Source organism: Anguilla rostrata, chromosome 7 (assembly GCF_018555375.3).
Source record: "Anguilla rostrata isolate EN2019 chromosome 7, ASM1855537v3, whole genome shotgun sequence".
Taxonomy (NCBI): domain Eukaryota; kingdom Metazoa; phylum Chordata; class Actinopteri; order Anguilliformes; family Anguillidae; genus Anguilla; species Anguilla rostrata.
In genome coordinates, this window is record NC_057939.1 from 56444662 (window position 1) to 56455797 (window position 11136).

The 11136-nt window shown below is 43.0% G+C and overlaps 1 protein-coding gene across 7 annotated transcripts in view; it reads right to left on the reverse strand.

The window, feature by feature from the left end:
• ttc29 (tetratricopeptide repeat domain 29) overlaps window positions 1–10547 on the reverse strand; it is a 46140-nt gene extending 35593 nt beyond the window's left edge. The window contains exons 1-5 of one of the 7 annotated variants that reach the window (XM_064345362.1): window positions 9784–10015; window positions 9573–9698; window positions 9074–9163; window positions 5651–5874; window positions 2418–2603 (exon numbers count right to left, since the gene is read on the reverse strand). In XM_064345362.1, the coding sequence (XP_064201432.1) occupies window positions 2418–2603; window positions 5651–5874; window positions 9074–9163; window positions 9573–9698; window positions 9784–9815 (658 nt within the window). In that variant the 5' untranslated portion in view covers window positions 9816–10015. The other 6 variants (XM_064345358.1, XM_064345360.1, XM_064345359.1 and 3 more) reach the window with 6 other exon arrangements.
• Window positions 10548–11136: the final 589 nt, after the last annotated feature.

An 11136-nucleotide genomic window follows, 5' to 3' on the forward strand; every position in this document is an offset into this window, starting at 1 on the left:
ACCGGTTGGATCTTACTTTCTCATAGCCAGGGGCACACAGCACACCTCTGAATGCAGGCCTACTCACACACTTCATCTTTTCTTACCAGAGGTGCACCATTGTGCCTCAGCTCAGTGGAAAACAGGTGTTCTCCGATATGAAACGGACAGAAACAGCGTACCGTACCAGGGAAGCGCTAAGAGAGAACTCTTCCTAAGACTGGGGCGGCACAGTAAATACAGCACAGCTGAAGAGCACAGGGCGGGGGACAGAAGTCCACACCTCGGTCCTGCTCGGCCTGCATCAGGCCCCCGAGAGACGTGGCAGTGCTGAAGCACGGCCTACTCCGCTCTGCGCTCAAATAAACTGAGTACTGCCTACTCCGCTCTGCGCTCAAATAAACTGAGTACTGCCTACTCCGCACTGCGCTCAAATAAACTGAGTACTGCCTACTCCGCTCTGCGCTCAAATAAACTGAGTACTGCCTACTCCGCTCTGCTCTCAAATAAACTGAGTACTGCCTACTCCGCTCTGCTCTCAAATAAACTGAGTACTGCCTACTCCACTCTGCGCTCAAATAAACTGAGTACTACTCACCTGCCTACTCCGCTCTGCTCTCAAATAAACTGAGTACTGCCTACTCCCTCTGCGCTCAAATAAACTGAGTACTCGCCTACTCCGCTCTGCCTCAAATAAACTGAGTACTGCCTACTCCGCTCTGCTCTCAAATAAACTGAGTCATACCTGCCTACTCCCTCTGCTCTCAAATAAACGAGTACTGCCTACTCCGCTCTGCTCTCAAATAAACTGAGTACTGCCTACTCCGCTCTGCGCTCAAATAAACTGAGTACTGCCTACTCCGCTCTGCGCTCAAATAAACTGAGTACTGCCTACTCCGCTCTGCGCTCAAATAAACTGAGTACTGCCTACTCCGCTCTGCTCTCAAATAAACTGAGTACTGCCTACTCCGCTCTGCTCTCAAATAAACTGAGTACTGCCTACTCCGCTCTGCGCTCAAATAAACTGAGTACTGCCTACTCCGCTCTGCTCTCAAATAAACTGAGTACTGCCTACTCCGCTCTGCTCTCAAATAAACTGAGTACTGCCTACTCCGCTCTGCTCTCAAATAAACTGAGTACTGCCTACTCCGCTCTGCTCTCAAATAAACTGAGTACTGCCTACTCCACTCTGCGCTCAAATAAACTGAGTACTACTCACCTGCCTACTCCGCTCTGCTCTCAAATAAACTGAGTACTGCCTACTCCGCTCTGCTCTCAAATAAACTGAGTACTACTCACCTGCCTACTCCACTCTGCTCTCAAATAAACAGAGTACTGCCTACTCCGCTCTGCTCTCAAATAAACTGAGTACTGCCTACTCCGCTCTGCGCTCAAATAAACTGAGTACTGCCTACTCCGCTCTGCTCTCAAATAAACTGAGTACTACTCACCTGCCTAACTACTCTGCCTTCTCAAATAAACTGAGTACTGCCTACTCCGCTCTGCTCTCAAATAAACTGAGTACTGCCTACTCCGCTCTGCTCTCAAATAAACTGAGTACTGCCTACTCCGCTCTGCTCTCAAATAAACTGAGTACTACTCACCTGCCTACTCCGCTCTGCGCTCAAATAAACTGAGTACTGCCTACTCCGCTCTGCTCTCAAATAAACTGAGTACTACTCACCTGCCTACTCCGCTCTGCGCTCAAATAAACTGAGTACTACTCACATGGTTGCTAAGGTTACTAAGGGCTAGATCGGGGTGTCCAATCTTATCTGAAAAGGGCCGGTGTGGGTGCAGGTTTTTTTATTTAGTCATGCACTACGACACCTGACTCAACTGGTTAAGTAACCATGGTCTTCAATCAAGACATGGATAGGTAGAATGTGGCTAAAACAGAACCTGTACCCACAACGGTCCTTTTCGGGTAAGACTGGACACCCCTGGGCTAGATAACCGTAACTGTCATTTGTAGGTACCATGGATTTTTAATGTCTAATTTTTAAAAAATGGTAATCAATGCTCCAAATGTATTACTGATGAAATATATTCATTTAATGAAGCTCAAAATAACTAAATAACTTTAAAGACAAAATGGTGTTCTTTAGAACTGTTACAAACAGAATGCAGACAATGGTTTCCCAATGCAGTAAATCCAACTCTGATTCCCCTAAAACATGAAAGGTAGCATTTAACCAACAAACTAAATTACTGTAACCCCCACCACACACATAAACATATAAATGTAAATATATTTTTCAGTGCACTGAACATCAACCCCTCTGTACTAAAAGCAGCATTGCTATTTGATCTCATATGAATGTCCAATAAGAAATTGTGTTTTGATTAGCCGCTAGCTAAAAGGCCCGGAGATGGATATTAGGCTAAAGCATTAAGAATGTGAATCACAGGCGCAGGGATCATTGTTCTGGGGGTACCTCGCTCCGTGCACACGTGGCCCATGTTGGAGTTGGCCTCCGCCTCTCTCCTCCCCCCGTCCGTCGTCACCATGGCAGCGGAAAGGAGGCTGCGCTCGTAGAAGTGGTGCGCCAGCCACTTGTCCTCAGGCTCCACAAAGTAGCAGGCCAGGGCCACCTGGTTCTCATACACCTCCTCATAGCGGCCTGCAGGGGAGGAGCACAGAGCTCACACGCGTGATACACCTCCTCATAGCACCTCCTCACACACGTGATACACCTCCTCATAGCACCTCCTCACACGTGTGATACACCTCCTCATAGCACCTCCTCACACACGTGATACACCTCCTCATAGCACCTCCTCACACTGTGATACACTCCTCTGCACTCCTCACCGTGATCACTCCTCAGCACTCTCACAGCGGTACACTCCTCTGACTCCCACACGCGTGATACACCTCCTCATAGCACCTCCTCACAAGTGTGATACACCTCCTCATAGCACCTCCTCACACGCGTGATACACCTCCTCATAGCACCTCCTCACATGCATGATACACCTCCTTATAGAGGCCTGCAGGGAAGGAACACAGAGCTTACGTGTGCTGTCTGACGCCGCGGAGCCACTAGCCCATAAGTGACTCTCTGACTCTCTTCTGAGCCTGTGCCCAGTTAACTGGTCAGTGTGTAACTGTCAGTTTTGTATATCTGAGGTCTGATTATACTTTGTCATAAAGTGGCCATGCAATGACCTGAAGCAATGGATTGACTCGGCTATGAACTGAAGTCCATGAACTAACAATAACTTTATTCCTTTCTGTTCCTTACTGATGAGAAAGAATGGCATCCTGTACCCCCACAGGTCTCAGTGTGTACGCTGGCAGCCCTGTTTTGATTCTGATTTCCTATCCAAATGCAGTGCGGCTGTGAGCTATCGCCAGGCCTAGGGACAGATCGTTTCCATGCAGCTGCACCAGCTCACCATGCACAATGCATACATGCATTTAATCGGCCTGAGATCCTGTTTCACTGCGTGCTTAACGAAAACATTTGCATTATTCATTTCCTTAAGAGATGTGTTTATCCACAGAGACTCCCAGTACAGTCGGCTACATGTTACACACCTACTTATACTTTTCTTTTTCCCGGGGACTGAGGTGCAGTGCCGAAGGGAAGCACTGACAATCTTGCACCCAGAATTTGAATGAATAATCTCGTCTGTCCCAATCCACCCCCCCAACACCTCAACACTGTCCAATCCACCCCCCCCAACACCTCAACACTGCCCAATCCACCCCCCCAACACCTCAACACTGCCCAATCCACCCCGCAACACCTCAACACTGCCCAATCCACTCCCCCAACACCTCAACACTGCCCAATCCACCCTACCCCCCAACACCTCAACACTGCCCAATCCACCTACCCCCAACAGCCTCAACACTCTGCCCAATCCACCCTACCCCCCAACAGCCTCAACACTCTGCCCAATCCACCCTACCCCCCAACACCTCAACACTGCCCAATCCACCCTACCCCCAACACCTCAACACTGCCCAATCCACCCTACCCCCAACACCTCAACACTGCCCAATCCACCCCCCCAACACCTCAACACTGCCCAATCCACCCCCCCAACACCTCAACACTGCCCAATCCACCCCCCAACACCTCAACACTGCCCAATCCACCCCCAACACCTCAACATTGCCCAATCCAACCCCCAACACCTCAACACTACCCAATCCACCCCCCAACACCTCAACACTGCCCAATCCACTCCCCCAACAGCCTCAACACTGCCCAATACACCCCCCTCACCTCAACACTGCCCAATACACCCCCCTCACCTCAACACTGCCCAATCGACCCCCCAACACCTCAACACTGCCCAATCCCAACAGCCTCAACACACTGCCCAATCTACCCCCCCAACAGCCTCAACACTCTGCCCAATCCACTCCTCCAACAACCTCAACACTGCCCAATTCACTCCCCCAACAACCTCAACACTGCCCAATCCACTCCCCCAACAGACTCAACACTGCTCAATCCCAAGAACCTCAACACTGCCCAATCCACTCCCCCAACAGACTCAACACTGCTCAATCCCAAGAACCTCAACACTGCCCAATCCCAACACCTCAACACTGCCCAATCCACCCCCCCAACAGCCCAACAGCCAGCTGTGGAAAAGAATGTGCAGGTAAGCAGTATGAAAGGCCCTAGATAAGGAAATCTGTTAAGAATATGACAGTAATGTTTACTACTGGCCCTGCAAATTGCCCAAAAAAGCCAGCCTTTCAATATTCATAGGTATACCTTAGCCATTGAATATCGTCTCAAAGGATCAATACAAATCTACCGTAAGCTCTTAAAATTCCACCGTAAGCTCAGTTGTCATAATATTTTTTCATAGTTTCACAGCAGAAAAATGCAGCTGTGGCACTCACTGTCCAGTTCAGAGACCAGCGGAAAGGATGTCATTTCCTCAGTTATTAAATTTGTCCCCTCCATTGCAAAGCTCTCACACTCACATGCAATAACACTGCGTTTACAGTGACTTTAATATATTTCTGGTTGCAAAGGTGGCCAGAGTTCAGGCAACTGCTGCTCTATTTTTATGTAATGCACGCAAGACACCTCAGATACGAGCCAGGAAAGACATTCCCTACGGAAGCAGGATCCTTCTTTCTGTGCTTAATGAAAGACCAACTGAAATCTGTGTCAATACATGCAAGGCCTGAATAAACATCCCTGTAGTTCTACACACGAGGGATTCGTCTAGCATCACTGATGAAAACTCCCCATATTAAAGATGTGCTAACTTTTTGGTATTTGAGATTTAAGATTAGATTTAATCAAATTCTGTGTGAATTGACTTGGTAAATTAATATTAGTCTTACATGTGGTATGTAATAAAAGGAAAAGTAGATCTCTTGCATACCCATGTGAACAATTTCTACTTTATTTCTTTTGTATTTTTTATTCAATTTCCATCACATTCGCTCAGGTGCCACAGCGGTTGATTTCTATTGTAGCTGTAATGATTTATGCACTGAGCTTAATTATTCATGTGTTATCTTTACATAAAGATAAGGACTCTGCATAATACCTAATTCAACTGAACTAAATGAACTTGATCTCAAATCACACATTTAAGATGTTAACTTTTTGGTAGGTGATAACCACTCGCCCACACCTCCTCTCCCCGCAGGCACGGGCTGCGTACCCATAATGCCCTGCAGTACCTGCTCTCTGGGCGGCCTCTGCGCGAGTCAGGCAGAGCTGCAGCTGATCCAGCTTGTGGTCCTGCTCTTCCAGAGGCTGCTGCTCCCAGATGTCGGAGCCACGCTCGGAAGCGTCCCGGACAGCGTTCCAGCGGTGGGTCAGGCCCAGGAGCTCGCTGAAGGAGCGGTGCAGCCCCTGCCGCAGCATGGCCACACACACGCTCTGCTTGTGAGAGTTACGGAAACTGGGAACACACATTGGAGGGAGGAGAGGAGGGGGTGCAGGTGAGGCAGGAAAGGCTCATTCCTAAACTGTGCAGACGGAAGTACCCAGCTGGGTCTGTGAGGGCTGAAGACTCCTCTGTAGAGGTATTTTGAGACTTTCTTATGGTGCTCAAATTTGCATTTCTTTTTTTTCTGTCTTGAAAGAATAAATTCTGAAAATTCAGATGTAACATTCTTGAAGATATCTGCCTCTGTTCCAAACTGCATCTGCGCCTTTGCTGCAGTTCACAGGAACAGGAAGTGCTACCCACACACACCGTGCCTTACTGGCTCATACAGCACTCCCACATATAACACACACCGTGCCTTAATATGCAGCACTACTGAGAAAGACAAGCTAAAAAGGTATGATTATTGGCATTTTCTAATTTTCTGAGTGCTTTACACTTTCCATCAAAGGGTGCATACAGATTTAAGATAACAATATGCATTTACACAGGTAAAATAACAATAGCCTATATGTTCTTTTGATATTCATTAGCCGGAGTACTACACAGATCACACTTTAGTTAGCAGTGAGATTTAAGATTAGATTTAATCAAATTCTGTGTGAATTGACTTGGTAAATTAATATTAGTCTTACATGTGGTATGTAATAAAAGGAAAAGTAGATCTCTTGCATACCCATGTGAACAATTTCTACTTTATTTCTTTTGTATTTTTTATTCAATTTCCATCACATTCGCTCAGGTGCCACAGCGGTTGATTTCTATTGTAGCTGTAATGATTTATGCACTGAGCTTAATTATTCATGTGTTATCTTTACATAAAGATAAGGACTCTGCATAATACCTAATTCAACTGAACTAAATGAACTTGATCTCAAATCACACATTTAAGATGTTAAGTGTTATGCTATTTTAATTTGCAAACCAATAAGTGGTCACTGAAAAAAGAATGTCTATAAAGCTAAAAAAACAAAATACACTTAAATCCATTATTCAATGTTGAGGGCAAAATATGTTTAATGACCTAATCCACAATTAACACGGTGATTGTTAATGTTTTGCAGCAGTAAATCAAAATGAATGAGTCTGTTTGTGCCATCATATATCACCATAAAAATAACTGGCATAATAGTTGACAACCCCACAAATAAAAATGTTAATTAACCAAAAAGTATCATAAATTCTGTAGAATCTGTAATTACAATTAACACTACAACAAGAAATCAAAAAGTAAAGTTTTGCCACACCAAAAAAAATGACTTGTTAGTTGTATGGTTTGTGGGGACACCTATTGGTCAATATTCAAATTACAATGTGACAAACAACCTGTAAACTAAACAGGACAAGGATTATTCCACATTGACCAAAAACTAGCTGCAAAATAATGAACCGAAAAGCCATTTCCAGTTAACCTGAATATATTTTCCAGTAAATAGATGAAATATGGATATGCTATAGGCAGTTATATATTTTATAAAATGCTACTCGTCTTGGGAAAATATCTTTGAATCAATGGTCAACTTTTATATCAAAAAAGAACTATATTCTGCATGTACATCTGTTTTTTTCTATGCCAAAAGTTACCTTCAGAGAACTCAACCATAATACCTGTTTTTCATATTTATGAATAATAAACGATTAAATTGATTTTCTGAGAGCACAGATCCCCTTGAATGTGTGGGTCTGCTAAATTATTTTACATTGGAAAAGGGTAAGAACCAGTCACCACATGCAGTTAATTGTTGCATAAAGAATAACTATACTGAAAAAAAATCTCAATTGAATTATTAACTACATGATTAATCACATGATAAATACACATCCCTAAAATACTTAATAGGGGCCAATTTGCTTAGAATGCATTCTTTCCCACCCCCAGGGAACAGAACATTTTGGATGCTAACTGTGTAAATAAATGGTCTTTATTTACTATAGTCCTGTTTTAAAGCTGACTCACTGTGAAGTGTGTACTTCAGTTCAGTAAAGCTGAAAGTAGATACCAAACAGCACAAAATGATGCTTTGAAAATGAAACATCACTTGACCAGTAAATGTCTGATTAGTGTGGTGAATTTATTAGTGAGGATTAATAATTTGATTTAATTTGAATTCCATGTATCGATATTCTACGGGAAACATCCAGTGCTCTTTACTGAAGCCTCACAACACATCTGCACACTGCCAGGCCAAATATCCTTCACCTCAAACACTACTGTCTCATGGGTTCAGTCCATTACCTGAACAATAATACAGTAATCGTTCATTTATTTTAGTAAAGGATGGCCTCATTCAAGTAATGTAAGAACACCAGTACTTACTGTTACAGGAGTTAATGCCAAGCTTTTAGGAACTGTAGTAGGTGGTGTATAATAATATAGCTGGTTTTACGGTTTCATTCTAATTGCTCATTTAAACACAGTACAGCTGTGGTAAGGTGTCAGAATGACTGCAATAACCAGAAGAGCTCAACACTCACCACCCTGGATTTTCCTGACTGAATTTAGTGAATCAGTGAGGATGTTAGAGAAAAATGAATGAAAATAGAATCGTTTAAAAAATGTTTGAGAAGCTGGCTTAATAGAAGCTGCTTTTCAATATTCATCTTTTTGCAAAGCTCAGCTTAGCCCAGCGAGTGCGGCGTTCTGTCGTTATTTCTCCTGAAGGGAAATCGTAAGGCTGTTTTTCACACTGCATCGGGCCTGTAACGGCAAAACCAACACGCAGACTGGAGAATTCACCACTACCCGTAAAAACAGTAAAGATTCCTTCCTAGGCACAGGACATCTCAAAATGATACGTACAGGACCGCAGATAGTGAAACATTTCCTCTCTCCCTCAGAGGGCTTGAACAGCGACCACAGCCCGGCACTGAGAGACACAGGTAAACTGCAGGTATGACCGCTTCAAATGAACACGGAGAGAGACTTCTGTGCTGTGAGCTCATCCTGGGACTGAATTTATTTCACTTTCAGTTTCAGGATTTACTGTCAGGTGGCATGGGAGGTTAACGATGCCATACATGAAACTACATCCCAACACGGCACAACTTAGCCTATCTGCAGGTTTAATTTGTACTTTAAGACACAGGACAACAGACAGATGATACTACTGCTTTACTCCACCTGTTAACATCCCTTCCTACGTAAATGTATGAGTGTGTGATTATGATATAAACATGCAATTTTAACAGAAGGATTCATAAAAGTACTCACAGTGCTACCTCATCTTTAGTGAGGCTGTATTTCTTGCTGTCATCTTCCATTTGACTAGCTGATTCGGGTTCTTTGCCTTTAGTCTGTGGCCTAAAATAAAGACCGATATAACCAAGCATATTTTGTAAAAAATTATCAACACAGCAAATTCATAATATATATTTGAATACGCACCAGTGGAAATGCAAATGTTTTGTTCTTAGAACAAGGATGAAACAAAATAATAATAATAATAATAATAATAATAATCCACCAAACTCTCTCATTTCTATGCACAATCCAAACAAAGTCCCCAGTAATCCCCAATCAAACCTGACTCACTTGGGCAAAATCTTCAGCGATTCAGTGACAAGCAGGCCTATTTTCTGTTTGAATTCAAAACAGTCGAAACTGCTGCATGTATCTATCCATCATTAAACGTGGAACTAGACTGTGGATAACTTTTAAAACAATTTAAGCACACATTACTTAACCTTAAGCACATGCAGGATGATCTCACCTGATTTTTGATGTCTGAGAGAGTCTTCCTCGAGTTTTTTCTCCAGAGTGTAAAAGTTTGTCTGTGTTTCTTATGGGAGGCAAAAAGGGCACGTGATCCCGAAGCACAGCTGGTGTCAACATTTTCCTGTAAAGAACATATATTCATTAAAGTAATACTATTAATAAATAAGGCAATGTCGACGAATAACTTAGTTGGCTGGAATGCTAACGTTGCCAGGCCTTTTTTGCAATCGTGTGTCATTTGCTAGACAGCTGATTCGACAGTGTGTTGCCTGTTGTAAATATTAACTGTTAGTGATTATATAACGCTAGACAGTTCTGTGGCTCCGAGTTAGCAACGTTAGTTAGTTCACAGAACTGTATTCCGTGCATTTAGTTCGTTATCTAGCTGGCGTGTTAGACATGTATGCGGCTTAACGTTAGCTGTAGGCTACCCTACGTATATAAGCAATTCGCAATCAAACAACTTAACGCGATACAGCTTTAGCGTATCTCAAATACAGATATTAAATTTACTTACCAAGCCTGAGTCTTGCCCCCACAACGATCAAAAAATATAAATATTTATTAACCTTAGTCTAGCGAACTACAGGGTATCCACTTAATGCTAACGTTTTATAGCTAACGTTGCAAACTTTAATTTTTATTGACGAAACATAAACATGAAAAAATGGAAACTAGTCGAAGTGAATAAAAATATCTATCAGGTGTGTAGTTCAATCACCGCGATTACTTGTTTGACAAAGAATGAGAAAATATTAAATGTACTGGTTTTAAAGGTACGGCTGTCTTCCACTATCCTGCTCACCACGCATTTGTTGACCACACACGGCCGCTACTAGTATAAAGACGCCGTCGTTATAGCAACGCAATCAGGAAGGCGCAGAAACTTTGTGAAACTTATGAGAGTCACGTGAATCTTTCAATTACACAGAATTAAATCTTACACTATACATCTACACCTGTGCATTGTTTTCATGCTGTGATTGAAAGATTCTCAAGATGTGACTCATAAATGCGTGTCCGTGGTGTGTTACGCCGTCACCGTCGCACTTTTCTTTGCACAACATGCTGTGCTCCCTGAAGTCCAGGGTCTTATGGAAAGCATTCCATCAACATCAGCATTCCCGCTCCCTCCAGAGAGTTAGATACCTCTCATCTTCTCCGCGGATTTCCATCATCTTCTCCTCACTATCTCTCACTCATGATGCCCAAATCTCATTGTCCCTCTCAGTTTCTGTATTAGTGCTTCATCTATAGCCTCCAGAATGTGACCTGCCTGCTCTATTTTAAAGAAGCTTTATCTATTATTTATCGACGTATCTTTGTCCATTTTTCTTTTCAATTTTCGTGGATACCCCTTCCCTTCATGATCTCTGAATGTCCAACTTTAACAATTCCTTCAAAATTTGCACCGAAATATTTTTTATAACAAATTATTAAATTAGTATTTACGTATAAGATCAAGATGGATTCTGTACTTACAGAATGATGATATAGGGCAGTAACTGTTTAAATTTCTATGGGAAAGTATGAGGACTAATAAGCATGCACAGTTCCTA